This window comes from Penicillium chermesinum (assembly GCF_028974085.1).
Source record: "Penicillium chermesinum strain IBT 19713 chromosome Unknown utg000006l:1.0-2335141.0:1.0-2336784.0, whole genome shotgun sequence".
NCBI lineage: Eukaryota > Fungi > Ascomycota > Eurotiomycetes > Eurotiales > Aspergillaceae > Penicillium > Penicillium chermesinum.
Window position 1 is genome coordinate 1259987 of NW_026695316.1, and position 14911 is coordinate 1274897.

At 49.4% G+C, this 14911-nt stretch overlaps 3 protein-coding genes across 3 annotated transcripts; 1 reads left to right on the forward strand and 2 right to left on the reverse strand.

The window, feature by feature from the left end:
• Positions 1 to 537: 537 nt before the first annotated feature.
• N7468_008264 (uncharacterized protein) lies at positions 538 to 2799 on the forward strand (the record flags this gene model as incomplete). The annotated part of the gene is made up of 4 exons (XM_058477560.1): positions 538 to 987; positions 1038 to 1829; positions 1878 to 2316; positions 2357 to 2799. 4 exons carry the CDS (start codon positions 538 to 540, stop codon positions 2797 to 2799), a joined length of 2124 nt encoding a protein of 707 aa, XP_058327905.1.
• A 444-nt stretch (positions 2800 to 3243) lies between these two features.
• On the reverse strand, positions 3244 to 9910 carry pksP (polyketide synthase alb1; the record flags this gene model as incomplete). The annotated part of the gene is made up of 7 exons (XM_058477561.1): positions 3244 to 4908; positions 4974 to 5729; positions 5787 to 7538; positions 7585 to 7938; positions 7980 to 9215; positions 9276 to 9567; positions 9624 to 9910. The coding sequence occupies 7 exons, from the start codon at positions 9908 to 9910 to the stop codon at positions 3244 to 3246; spliced, it is 6342 nt and encodes a 2113-aa protein (XP_058327906.1).
• Positions 9911 to 11837: 1927 nt separating this feature from the next.
• Positions 11838 to 14209, reverse strand: abr2 (laccase abr2; the record flags this gene model as incomplete). The annotated part of the gene is made up of 5 exons (XM_058477562.1): positions 11838 to 13278; positions 13334 to 13459; positions 13509 to 13679; positions 13736 to 13962; positions 14015 to 14209. The coding sequence occupies 5 exons, from the start codon at positions 14207 to 14209 to the stop codon at positions 11838 to 11840; spliced, it is 2160 nt and encodes a 719-aa protein (XP_058327907.1).
• Positions 14210 to 14911: the final 702 nt, after the last annotated feature.

Genomic DNA, 14911 nt, shown 5'->3' on the forward strand with positions numbered 1-14911 from the left:
CCGGAGTTATTCTCTAGTCCTGACCACCGATCCATTCAATTTGTGTCCTACACTCTCCACATACTTGTCCCTAAAGCTTCCAACCCCAACATTGGTCTCGCTCTTGCCGCCATGGCTCTCTCTCTTTCACTTCAGTCTTTCCCCCACTAGCTCATGTATCAATTTAAGTCTGAGCTAACTCGGAGTATTAGTGCGTCTTTTTGAATTCCCTGGCCTTATTGTTTTGAGGAATTCGGCGTAAGATATTCTTCAACGGGCTACCCAGCAGTATAAGATCGCTGAATCCTTATCACTGCTGGTTGAATATCGGGCATTGCGTACTGATCACGAGCTATATGCTGTGATAATATTATCTCGAGATTAACTTCCTTTTTCTGGAGCCCACCCAAAGTTTCATTTCGATTCTTTTTTCTCCTTGGGGCATCTCCATTCTACTCTTGGCCAAACTCTGTGGCTCCTTTCATACACTGGAAAAAGAGCCGCTCCCTTTTCTCACAGCCCCTGCCACTATCGTCTTGACACTCATAGGCTGGCACTATGGATGACAAGCAGTTCCACCTGGGCCCGTCTGTGCCTGCCATGAGTGCCAGTCAGACCCCGTCGTCAGCGGGGGACGTGGACGCTGCAGGGCCCACCTCCTTGCCAGAATCCGCAGAGCCACTCAGTAGACGACCAGATGCTCACGACGATATGGCACATTCGCATACTGAAGTTCGCCACGAGCATCCTGACCCATTTCTCCACCCTTCCCATCTTGCTCATGAATCCGCCGAAATGCCAACAATTCAGCCATATGCATTAACGGCAACTAACCTTGAAGAAAACACCCCAGGATCTATTCGGCTCGGCCCAGGCGAGTTCGCAGTGACTCTTCCCATGGATTCTCGAATCAAGGACGATTACGAGCGAGTGTTGATGAAGGCGAACCCGACCATTCGAGACTTCCTCGCGACATTTAACGTCCCCTCAGACGATCCCGATCACGAGGTACGTTGTGCGCATCTTTTATTTACTCTATATATCTGACTTCCCTATAGCGAGCCTCTCTCCAGTCAAAGGTACAAGACATCATATCCCGGTTAAACAACGTATCGACTCATCCGGATCTAAACACCTCTCCTCACATGGCATCTGTCATTCCAGAGTTTGAAAAAGAGGCTTCGTGGGCTGAATACTCGAGCACGAAATTCTTCTTCCTCGGCCACTTGATTGATATTGCTAGCACACGTGACCTCCACCTTGTTATTGCCGCTCAAAATGAGAGGAAGCAGAATATCGTTGAGCGATATTTGCTTGGCAAAGGATTTGCCTACACCCGTCCACGAGAAGAGATGGGCGGAGCTGTAGAAGTGTCTCTTGTGAAGGACAATTTGAGCTTCGGGGTGCATTCCACGGACAGTGTTCGCGATCTTTACAAAGCTCCGTCCGCAATCTTGGTTCTCGACTCTACTTTCAACCCCAAAGCACCCTCTGTTGAGTACATCAGAACCACTTACACACGTAACGGAGGCCTTTTGCCAGTGATATGGCTTCTGATCTCTAATGCTTGCGAGCATATTCAGCGCTGCCTACCTGATACCTCTGAACCTGAGCAGCTGCGGTTCCTTTTGCACTACACGGCTCGCCTTCATCACGACGTAGGTGATCTTCAAGATGATGCGCTTGGCATCCACGAGAGTGCTGAAGAGATTCTGAGTTACCTTGTTGATCCCCTGGTCGTTGCTTGGCCTTTGCCTATGATTGAGCCTTTGCATGGAGGGTTTGATATGGAAGACTCGACACCTCCATCGTCAGAAGAATCTCACCTTGCTGCACCAAAACGCTCATTGGTATGTATAGAATGAACATGTTTGAGCAATCCACTAACATCTTTCTAGCCGGAGGATGACGAAGACGATCCGACAGCGAAACGTGCTCGCCTTCAAACCCAAGGATCCCTTAGATCGCCAAAAAAATTCACCCCTCGCTCCCTCCCGGAGGGCCTGGACCCAAATCAACTAATGCAATTGAGAAGTGCTGCGGCCGAGGCGGAAAAGCTCAAAGCACAGATGCAGGCCATGGAGAAAGCCTTGGGTATTCTTCAGCACCGCTATGAAACCCGAACAAGTGTTTTGCACCAAATCCGACGAGAACGAGATAATTTGATCGAGAGCAAAGCCAGCAACGAACAGCGAGTTGAAAAATTCAAAGAAGATAATGCAAAACTCAAGGCCGACCGGGCTCGGCTAGAGACTGAACTTTCACAAGCTCGAGAGGAGATCAAGCATGGAGGGGGAACCCTAGCCCAGCTAGAAGCTGCCAGAGAAGAAATCCGACGTCTCGAAAAAGGACAATGAGGGCCTAAAGCGCAAAGCAGAAGTCGAGGCCAACCGCGCCGAATACACCCGTGAACAATATCAAACAGCATCCACTGTCGCCGCCCAATCAGGAAACGAAGCGCGACAACTTCGTGATGAGAACGAGGACTTAAAGCGGCGAGTGGCTACAAACCTCGCGGAGCTCAAGAAAGTGAACAACAATGCTGCCTTGGCCATGCATACCGCCCGCATCGAAGAGCTAGAGTTGATTCTTGCTTCACGGGATGACCTTTTACGCAGGAAAGAAGAGGAGATCCGGGACCTTCGCAGAAACCGCCCATCAACCCGTTCAACAAGTACGCAGCCTCGAAGTCCCAAGTGGGGTGCTAATAGCCGGCCTACCAGCCCCGGGATTAACAACGGGAATGGAAATGGAATGGTGGCCTCGCGGGCCGAGGGAGTGCATTGCGTTTTAGCTCAGATGTTTAAGACATTACTATGAGGAGCTCGTTCTATCTTATTCCATTCTTCCTTTTCTTGAGCGGTTGGCGCTAGGCTCCCTCTTGAGTATTAACGATTTTAGATAGATATTGGCCCGACTTTGCTTCAGATCAAATGCAATCAATCTATGACGCTTACAACAGTCCCCTTCCGCCATACTAGGCATCAGCTGCACGCAATGCAACATTACCTTAAATTTTTACTACGAAATGATCCAATTCCATGGCTCTAACTAGCCTCGAAATGCGACCGCGTATGGAATTTTCAGGTTGAGAATAGTGATATTTAATTATTTGGTACTAGACAAAAAGCATACAGATGAGGAAATACCAGAAATGAAATGAAACCAAATCGCCCTGTTCCGAACTCCTTAGGTAGTCCAAGGTTTGAGACGCAGAAAAAAAATTAGAGATGGAAAGAAAATGCCATATAAAATATACAAGCTCTAGACAGAAGCCATCGCTCCGGCCATGAAAGCGGCGAGCTCCTTGGCCTTCTCACCACGGGTCATAGTGAAGTGGTTAGCCTCCTCCATGACACTGATACCCCCGATATTCTTGGCTCCAACAAGAGTATCCCATCCATTAGGCCCCAGGTCAGTGCGGTTGTTGAGAAGCCAAAGCATCTCGCGGGGATCAGGGCTTCCGTCCTCGGCAGGGGCTGGACGGGGGTCGTTAGGCTTGTTGCAGACGCCATCCTTGGCCCAGACCATGAAAGTCTTGGGAAGCTTCTCAGCCAACACTGGGTCATCGTATGGGAATGGTGAGGCCTTATACGCATCCAAGGAGTCAATGAAAGCCAAGAAGTGCGGCAGCAACCACTTGGGTGGAGGAGCCTTGCCTTCGCCGAACAGACCGATCGAATCAAAGAATCGGTAGAGACGGCGAGGAAGCTTCTCTAAACCGATAGGGAAGGGTGAGTCGAGAAGGAGGAGACGTTCGACGCGCTCCCCTTCTTCGAAAATGAGATGGCGCGCTGCGTCGTAGGCACAGATACCTCCAGCAGACCAGCCTCCGAAGTTGTATGGGCCAGTTGGCTGACGGCGCCGAATTTCGGCCACGTAGGGTAGAGTCAACTCATCCAAGCTGTACTTCAGGTTCTCGGGGGTCCGCATGTAGGGGCAGTTAAGTCCGTACACACAGACATCGGGCGAGATACCAGGGATAGTGGCATATGAGGTAGCAGATCCGGAGCCGTCAGGGAACAAGAAAAGCTTCTGGGTCGCTGTCTTGGGATTACCTTGCAGCAGAATGGATGTTGCGGGTGGATGCTGGATAGCGGTTCGAGTAACAGCCTTAGGGGCCTCCTCGGGGATTTGATGGGGTATTTTGATCGGTGCAGCAGGTGCAGGTGGTGTAGATCGGGGCTTCAAATCCAAGGCAGTCTCGATCGCTGCGACAGTGGGATTCTCAACGAAGAATTCACCAGCCAGATCCATGTTCAATGTCTCACGGATCTTGCCCAGAACAGTCAGAGACATGAGAGAATCAAGGCCCATCTCAGCCAGGTCAATATCGCCTTGGAGCTCCTGGGGCTCAACCCCAATCTCCTCAGCCAAGATCTCACAAATTTGCTTCATCTTATCATTCTGCTCAAATGTCATACTCTTTTCGTTTGCTGGAGTAGGAAGACCGCTCGAGTTGGGAGTCGAGATATCTGTGGAAGAGGCTGCAGAAGACAGGTCAGCCTCGCTGGAAGTTCCATCACTGTGACTTTCCGCTGAGCTTGTTGAGGCTAAGAATTGCTTGAAGTCTTTGATGGTCGGTTGATCCATGAAGATAGTTGAATCAAGGTCAAGACCCAACTCTTCTCGGTAACGACCAGTGACTGTTAAGGAGAGGAGTGAATCAACACCGTAGTCGGCGAAGTTCATATCGTCTGTCATTTCTGCTGCAGAGAGACCAACTTCTTCTGCCAGAATTGCCAGAGCGCGTCCAGAAACACTGGGGGTTGAAGACTTTGGAGTCTCAGCGCGGGTGGCCTTCTTAGCAGGAGTGGAGGCGTTGGCCTTTTCGGTGTTTATAGGAGCAGGCTTAGCTTTCATGCTGGGCTTGGCTGCCCCCGCAGGTGGAAGTGCGACATCCAGGATCTTCCTTGCGAGAGCTTGGAACTGTGGTAAGCTGTATTAGTGTCGTGTTTTCTTCCTCAACTCAAGAGTGGGTTCGAATGACATACCTTCACTCCTCCGTAAACAGCAACGATTTCGTCGCCTTCGAATAAGTAAACGTCACCGGCATAGATCGAATCTTTCCATGGTTGCATACGCACGTAGGTGCGGTATGTGACGCTTGGGTCGAACTTCTTCAAACATCGCATGGAATCCCAGCCGTGGTTGACAAAGACTTGGTTCTTGGAGTCCGTCGCATCGCTAGCATTCATGATAAAGCCAGAAAGATGGCCAATGCTGTCGATCCAGAAGGGGTTGCGATGGAAGTTACCAGGAGGGGCCTGGAACTTGACTAAAGCAGTAGCCTCATTATTCTCACTATCAAGAATGACTTCCTGAATGGACTTGTAGTTCTCATCGTACTCGACCAACGCACTGAAGAGTTTGTACACCATGCCGCGCTTCATACGGTGGGCTTCTCCAGTCTCCGTGCTCTCTTGGAGATGCTGAATGCTTCGCTTGATCAAGTAAGCCGAACGCTTCCAGTCCATCTGCGCAGCAGCAGTATCGAAGAACTTCACCATGCATGTTGCGTGATCGAGGATCTTCTTCCCTTCTGGAGTGACAGACCATACCTTCAGCTGGGCACTTTCATCGGCCCAAGTGGCAGTGGCTGATACCCGGAACAGTTGCTTGCCTCCTTTTGCGATCAATGGCTTGGGTACGACGACATTGCAAACGTCGTAGCCACGCTCCTTCCACTCTGGCTTGTACTTCTCAACAAGGAACTCGGCTAGAGTTTGAGCAATATCCGCATAGAGTGACTAGAATAATGTCAGTAAACTATCTCCACCATATTTTACTGGGTCAAATGAACTTACCGAGGGACAGAGAGCAGCTCCGTTGACTTTGTGGCCCTGGATAACACGATTCAAGTCAGGGTCGCTAATGTCATTCTCAATAGTCACGGTGGCCGTTGTGCTGTCACCACTGGTCTCCAAGATCTTCTGTGCTGCTGTGCTAATATAGGTGGTGACTGGGGCGGCGTCCACTGCAGGAGTGGAAGTAGCGCCCTTTAACAGACAGAAGTTGTTTGTGTAGGGAATCCAGTAGTTCTTGAGGTCCCATTTGTATGCAGGGAGCTTGAGGACCTGGTGCGCAGTGCTGAAGTCCTGGTGATACTCCTTCCAGCGAAGTTCAATACCTGCCAAATAGAGGGAAGCAAGACTGTTAGACAATACCTTCCATGCGTCTTCCTGACGACGAAGGGATGCCACAGTGAGCGCCTGAGGTCCGAATGTGGACTTAACCATTCCAGAGCAAACGGGGTGCGAGCCTATCTCGACCCAGACAGTCTTTTCATTCATCAGCTTGGTGTGACGAGTGGCTTCCAAGGCTGCAAGGAAGTTGACAGATTCGCGGCAGTGACGTGTCAAGTAGCTGGGGCCCAGAGCATCTGGGTTAGAATCTTTGATAACGTCTCCCAGCAAAGCGGATATGAATGGTACAGAGGGCTCGTGGAAAACGATACCCTTGGCGACATCCGCCAGGCTTTCGAGAATAGGCTCAACCTGGGCTGAGTGGAACGCGAATGGAACCTTGAGCTTGGTGGCCTTGAAACCTTCATTGGCCAGCTTCTCTGCAACAATGTCAATCTTCTCACTTGCGCCACTGATGACAGTCTCGCTTGGTGCATTAATACAAGCCACCTCAACTTCGTTACCTTCGAGATGCTGCTTGACTTGTGCGACCGACGACTTGACAGCAAGCATCGCATGGGTTCCCATCTGACACTTCTCAGTAAGAAGCTGGGCGCGTCGACCGGCGAGATAAATGGTATCGCTAATCGTCAAAACACCCGCAGCATTCAGAGCCGCATACTCGCCAAGGCTGTGGCCGAGAACAAAAGCAGGCGTGACGCCAAGAGAGATCCAAAATTTGGTCAAAGCCATTTGAATGCAAGTGGTGCCCAGTTGGGTCACGACCGGGCTCAACTCTTCGACTGCAACGCTTCCGTCAATGAGGGGGACGATAGAAGGGAAGCCGAAGCTTTGGACAATACGGTCCAGATGTTCGATATTTGCTCGGAATTGAGAGTTGTGCTCGAAGAGTTGGCTGCCCATTCCAGTGTACTGAGCGCCTTGGCCAGTGTATATGAAGCCGACCCCAGGAGCATTAGCGGGAACGGGCGTGATGCTGTCACGTCCAGCGCCCGCTGTCAAGCCAGCACGGATCTCTTCCAAAGTAGCGCCAGTGGCAGCCACTCGGAAAGGATGATGAATACGTCTAGCGGTCGTGGTGTATGCCAGATCACCAATAAAGCTTGACTCTTTGACATTGAACAGGTTTTTGTTGAGATCAATGTACTGGACCAGAGCTGCAACGTTGTTCTTCAATGCAGACTGCGAGCGAGCAGACACTGTGACTGTGTGCACAGATCGTGCATCTGTACCGCTGTACTCTTGCAGTGGGCCGTCTTCAACAAGGAGGGCAGTGTTTCCGCCAGCAGCGGAGAAGTTGTTGACGAAAGTTCTCCGCTTGCCTCCGGCAGGGCGGTTCCACGGTGTAGGCTCACGGGCGATGTGGACATTCCGTTGCTGGAAGTCTGTGGGGAAGTTATGATTGATCTTGGTCTTAATTCCACAGTGCGGGGGGGATCATGTTCTTCTGCATCATTACCAGCACTTTCAGAAGCGCGCAAACCCCGGAGGCGGACTCGCCGTGGCCAATGTTAGATTTCGCAGAACCAAGGTGGAGTGATTGATTCGGGCCACGGCGATAATCTGGAGCAAACACATCCAAGACAGATTGCATCTCTACGGCATCACCAGCCTGGGTTCCAGTGCCGTGCATCTCGATATAGCTCACCTCCTTCGGGTCAACGTCAGCCTCATTCAAGAGCTTGTCGAAGATGAAAGACTGTGCCCCAACATGGGGACGAGTAATCGATACAGCCTCGGCAGAATGGTTGGTATAAGCACCACAGATAACACCATAGATGGGGTCATTATCTGCTTGAGCATCTTCGAGACGCTTCAGAACAATTGATCCAATTCCATCGGCACGGCAGTAACCATCCGCTCCATCGTCGAAAGTGTTACAGTTTCCAGTGCGAGAGAGGAAGTGTCCCGGTCCAGACCGGCATGGTTGTCAGGATTTGTGAGGATATTGACGCCACCAGCAACCGCAGAATCACAGTCATTTCGCCAAAGAGAGTTGCAAGCAACGTGGATAGCAGCGAGACTGGAAGAGCATGCAGTATCGACGCTGACACTAGGACCACTGAACTTGAAATAGTAGTTGATTCGCCCAGGGGTGAATGCGCGGTTACCACCGGGGATGAAGTACGTGTCGATATCCTGACCACTGTTGACCTCACGGTAGTCGTCACTGGTCATTCCATAGAAGACACCAACCCGGTTCTTTTGCGTAGACGGTGTGCTGTCGGGGATGAAGCCAGCCATTTCGAAGGCCTCATAAGCAGTCAGGAGAGCCAGTCTCTGAGCAGGATCCGCTTGCAGTGCTTCGCGCGGAGACATGTTGAAGAAGCGCGGATCAAAAAGGCCCGGCTCTTTGATCCAGCACCCGTACTGAACTTTGCTTGTGTTTCGGGTGTTTCCTTCCATATCGACGTGGGCCTTCACGTCCCATCGCTCGGGTGGGACTTCGCGATGGACATCAAGTCCCTTGTATAAAAGATCCCAGAAGGCTTCCGTGTCTTGTGCTTCCGGGAAACGCCCAGAGAGACCAATGATAGCGATTTTCGATTGCTCCGCACGTCCAGTCTGGTTGTCACGTTCGGTATCTTTCTGGACGTCACCAATCTTGTGGTTGACCTCAACTTGGGGAATTCCCATCTTTTTCAACGAAGAATAAAGGCTTTGAGATGCATTGCAGGATACTGGTATTAGAACGGTCTTGCCATTCACTGAGTGTAAGAGAGAGGCACATGTGTCAGTAACCTTATCCCAGCAAAGCTGCTTCAGAAGTATTTCGTTGAGGGAGATAGCGAGAAGCTCCTTCAATGACTTGGCATCGACGATCTTCCCAGTCTCACTTGAGATGACGGGAATCCTTGGTACATAAGTCTCAAAGGTTTCACTTGGCCAGGATCCAAGGATACGTGCCACATCTCTGGTGTCATAGAGATGCGATGCGTGATATGGCCCATGGATTGGCATACGAACAGGCTTAAAGCCTTTTGCCAATGACCTCTCTACAAAGGGCTCTAAAGTGGTGGGAGGGCCACTGATGGTCACACCACTGGCGCTAACAGCACTGATATAAGGCGCTGACACGCGAGGAATCGCCTAACAAAATTTAGCATATCTTGCCAGTGTCCAATGATTGCTGCAGCGGGCCTCACTTACGTTATTGGAGCCAAATTGCTCAATCATTTTCTGAGCTTCTTTCTCAGGAATCCCCGATACGAACACAGACCAGCTGGCAGGCGGAGATCCGTTTCCCTCGACAAGCTCACGAAGCTTGGCAACACACATTCCAAGTCTGAGCGCAAGAACAACTGTCTCCACACCAGCCGGGAACAACTCTCCGACCGTTTGAGAAGAGCTCACAGCAGCCGAAGCAAGCTGACCAGTGCAAAGGCCAATGATGAAACTGTTAGTCTTCGCTGGGTAAACGTGTCCAAGATCACCATAGTAGCTAGGGTTTTTGTCAGTATTTCATCGTCTGCGCGGTTTGATTCCTCATATTCTTACTGAATGAAACATCCCAACTGGTAGATGGTGGTTAGAGTGCTCTCCAGCACCACATTTGCACCATGCTCTTTATATCTCGCCAACAGGTCGACAATGCTCGTAAATCGAGGGAACATCTGTCGTTCGGATGGCGGAAGCTTGCTAATTTCTTGCCGCACTGCATGGTAACACTTTTGGAAGAATGCAATCACGAGGGAATCATTCTTAGTTTGCAGTAGACGGCGAAGACCCGACTCGAAATCAGCAGTCTGATCTCCGAAGAGATAGACTTGATTGAGATCCGCCATACTCGTCCCCAGAATTTTTTTTTCAGGGGTGCAAAACTCTAGAAAGGAAAAGGGGATGAGAGTCCAGGGTCCGGCCGAACTTTATGGGGTCGTACTCTTATACATGATAGTAATGGTACGTTGGTTGTTTTCTCCGATGTGGATCAATACAATTAATGGGCATCATCCATCTATAGAACGTCTTGGCACATGGGCAAAACCTGAAATTTCCTCTCGTGCTATGCCTAGATCTGGAAGTCTGTTAAAGAAACGACATGAACCAAGAAACCGCCCGCGATCTCGAACAAAATCCTGGATCGTAGACCCGTTTAGGGGCATTTGACAGATTTAGAAAATGCAAGATGGAACCGTTACTATGAGTAACATCCATTGGCCACGGAAAATTTGGTATTTTACCTTTTCGTCCAGATCTTTCACGTTTTCAAAACAGGGTTTATGAATTCCATACGCTTAAGGTAGGACGCTGAAACCTAATTTGGGCATATGTAGATCATCTTTCCAAGAATATATTGCTGGTCGCGGGGGTGCTGCTTGCGGATGTACCCGGTCCTATGATCAGCCAATCAAAGCAAATAGAGTGCTACCTCATTGGATACGTATGACATAGGACCCAGCTCGTACACTGCCCGCGGGGACTCCGAAAGAATTTCATTCGGTGCAACGATAGCGCAGCGTGGCCGCTTTCGGAAAGGTTGCAGTTCGTGGCTCTCCTAGGTCACGTGAAAAGGATGCCCTACCTGCGTACTCCCCGTCGCATGCGCATAAAGATTTTCCGGAGAGAAAACTTGACACAAACGAAATAAAATTGAGTGAGTAATTAGTATTGAACCTTATCTAAGTTATATGTTATATGGAAAAGAAGAGTGCAATTTTTGGTGAGATATTTTGTCGGGAAGCCGATTCGAATCGGCATGTAACGATGCGCCTGATTCCGTAGAACTAATGCAGATCAGCGCAGACCTGATTAATTTGGGCTAGGGGTTTTCGTTGAATCATGCGTTGGTAATATTTTTTACGTCATGACTGACACCCAGACTCCACAACTTGCGAGAACTGTCACAGACGGTGCAAAACATTGGATTCGGATGTCACTAAAATGTCACTAAAGTATCATAAAACTGGGGGTTGATTATGGTTGATGTCAAATGTGGGAGACTTTGAATTTAAGTAAAGTTTCTTTCAATAGTCTTCATCTTTTGTCCTTAAGTTTATTTATTGAAATTGAGTTCAGAGGGGAGTTCGTAGGGCTAAAAACATAAGCGATAGTGAATGCTCAGACCTGAACGGAAGGAACTGACCTAAATTCTCAAGTATGCCACAAATTCTACAGGCGAAGAATAAGAAAAGGCAAAAAAAAAAACGAAGGAAGAAAAATCCCCACGCACCGACTAGTTAACTAGTAGGATTTGTCATAGCGCCATCCACAATCGACAGCGATCGAAGATCCAGTGGGTCCCGCGCAACGGACCGCGATCTCTGCGGGTCGAGGTGTAACCAAAGCCCACCTCGGCTCCGACGAAGTACAAATTCGAGTGCCCATGGTGTTTTTTTGGTTCATTGAAGATGGTACTTTTTATCTGTATGAGTCGTCAACTTGAAGGATGGCGTAGCAGGTGCTCAGTCAAAAGTACTTTATCGTAGGCCAAGTGTACTTTTGTTTTCTCCGGGAGAGCTGACTAGACCTTCCATCCGGACCTAGGTTGGGGAATAATAGTTTCAGTACACTAATGATGCCTTGCCTGAAATCTTGTAGATTACTATTAATTATGGTATGTCTATCCCCGGCCGGACCCTCGTCCGATCGACACACAATTGCAAAACTTCGTGAGAAGTATCTTCCAAAAAACAGATAACTAGGTGATCTCAAAGAAGCTCTCCCGTAACTGACCTGAAGATATTTAATCAAAGCGTTCAAGAAATTATTGCACTACTTTGTCTGCATCGCATGCTCTTCTTCGACATTCCTCTGGAAAGGAAGGAAATCCTTCAGGAGCTCTTTGTGCTTCCGTAGCCAGGATGGCGAGGGAGGCTCGGCATATAATGTGGAATACCCCGAAGGAGTGGGCTGAGTAGGAGGAGAGGCGGTAGAGGAGTATGGGGGAACATAAACAGGTCTAGAGGTAGGTGCAGAAGGGTAAACTGGTCGTGTCGAGGAAGCTGGCTGGGATGGATATGCGGGCGAGCTGGAGAGGGTGGGGGGACGAGAAGAAGAGGCTGGGGGAGAAGTCGGCGGCAAGGAATATGGCGGTGGGCCGCTGGGAGGAGTGCTTTGACTCGGAATAGGGCTCAAGGCTGCCCCTGGACTTTGATCCTCCCCTGCAGGAACGGTCGGCCATTGGTCAATTCCATCGAGCAAAGCAACAGACATCCCATTTGCCATGTGGGTTTCAATATGACAATGAAACAGGAAGGGGCCCGGGTTCACGACTTGATAGCGGATAATCATCCAAGTGGGGCCAGTAGGTCCATTTGTGACAAATGTATCTCGCTTCTGAGGGTTGTCCAGGTGAAAGAGGTCTGGTTGCTCAGCAATTGCTTCTGCTGTGCTTGTCCAATTGAAAAAGCCTTCACCTACACCAAGGATGTATGCCTTGTTAGAATGTTTATGCATAACATGGGGAGCCTGGATATGAGGAGTATTTGGCAAGTCACCCAACTGCAGAAGTAAGTCGACCCATGTGCCATTCTTTGTTTGAATAGTAACTTGAGGGTCAAGGTCGTTTCTTGCGTTCAAGTCATAAAGAATTGGATCATCCCAGTTAGCCATCATATCATATAATGGGCCCCCCGACGTAGTCCAGGTGAATGACGAGCCAGAACGGCCAATTGTCAAGTTGACCAGCTGATCAGCAGCAGTGGGGATGGTCTCAGCAGGGTAGGGTCTGATGGCCTTATTGTCAAGAGCAGTGACAGATGCAGAGGTATTCCTGCCACCATAATCGATATAGGGCAAAGAAGGATCTGTGTTGGAGGAGCCCTTGTAGCGCATTGTAGCGAAACCGGAGATAACCTGGTCCCCTTGAGTGTCGGGAATACGGATTGTGTAATCTTTCCAAGGCTTGTCGAGCTTGACCATAGCTGCATAACGCTCACCATTGTAGATACTTGCACTTTCAGCCAGTATAGGCTCCACGTAGCTTCCATCGACTTCATAAATGTACATTGGGTGCTCGTCAATGGAGAACATTAGAGCCTTGAGTGATGCGGCACTAATAAACTTGAAACTGACCCAGCCAACGTTAGGATCAACTTCAATGATTTCGTGATATCCATTAGTAGGGCTGCAGCCAGCGTTCAGTCCGCCAGGGATCTTGCTCTCATCGGTTGGGGGGAAGTCACCCTGAGTCTCATATATATTGGGCAGACACCTAAGAAACAATTCAGTCAGTAAGGAATCATAGCGGAAGAGACTTCGAAACTTACCCCTTATCTGTCAGAGGTTGGTTATCGATAGCAGTCTTGAGATAAGAGAGCTCGACACTCGAAATGTTCTTTGTTCCAGGGCAGTAGACGGCTCCCCGACCATTGATCAGGACACTGTCCATACAGCTTCTTGGAGTTAGCCGTTGCCTCGAACAACACATAGCGAATGACGTACAATATATTCAACCGACTGTCTTCCTGAGCCTTTTGGTATTGCTCTGATGTGAGATGGTCCCAGTCGGAAAGCATTACAAGCTGAGGATTCTTCTCTGCTTGTTCCATTGCAGCAATATCCGCAGCATCATTTGAAATCAACGAAAATGGCAGAGGAGTTTCAGGGGCCGGGCTATGGTCCATCAGTATTGTGGTCATTTTTGACATTTCCGAACTCGGATTTCTTACTTGATCCAGATTGGACCGTACAGTCCATCGGTCATTTCTGCGCGGGCGTGAGAGTGGTACCAGTAGGTTCCGTACTGAGTGGCTTTCCATCGGTAAGTCCAGCTCTGTCCTGGCTGGATTGGCTTCTGTGTTAGGCCGACAACACCATCTGACCATGGTGTGTTGTGTTGCTCAATCCCATGAAAATGCACCGAGGTATTCATGGGAAGATTGTTATGCACCACAAACTGTTGGATGTTAGAGCGACTTGTTTGCCGATATTGGGAGTAAAGATCGCACCTCGACATCGTCACCCTGGTCTAGCCGCAATTCGGGCCCAGGAAATTGATCGTTCATGAAGATCATCTCTCGAGCATTTCCATCTGGCGCACCCATTTGCCAGGTAACATTCAGTTCAAAATGTACAAGCTTAGCCCAGGTCGAGGATAATACCCCGGAGCTGGCCAAAGCCATTAAGGTTCTGAGAGGCGCCATTGTAGCCAGCGTCTGGTTGGGAATTTTCCAACCACTTTTAGACCCAAGCTCACAACCAAATAACTTGAAGCCAAGAAGGACAAAACCAAAGTCGAACCGTCCAAGGTGGCTCTTAAAATGAGGCATGTTTCTAATATTTGGACTCCGTTCCTTGTGGAATGCTATGGAGCGGACCTTGCTTGGCTCCATCTTCCATCGATAATGTCAACCACCCCTCGTAGATGTTTGCATATTTGATAAATCTGTACGGGGTGAGCCTCTGGACTCCACTGTCTGTCTGGTTTGTCACCTAAAAGGCCAGTATATGCTTTGCAAGAAGGGTGGAATGTTGATGGGGCTGGGGAAGGGGAAGCTACAACCTCAATCCAACGTTCCCGTCCTCGTCGACGAATGGTTCAATTCTAAGAGCTTCACAACTAGAGAAGCGAACTAAAACAACAGTAGGTTCGCAATGGCATATCCTGTCTGTGTGAAAAAAATAGGCATCATGAGAGCATCTATTTCAGTCTTCATGAGCCATTTGTAGGGTGGTCATTCCGGGAGCTCGCTTGGAATGTGGTCGAACCCGAGTAGGTATCTGCTATTGTTGTTCCACTATACCACAGTATGGCCGGTCCAGAATTCTTAATGGGCTTCCATCACGGACCCGATGACTCCAAAATAACTCTTTCGTAGGTTTGAGTTGGTAATAGCCAACGCAAT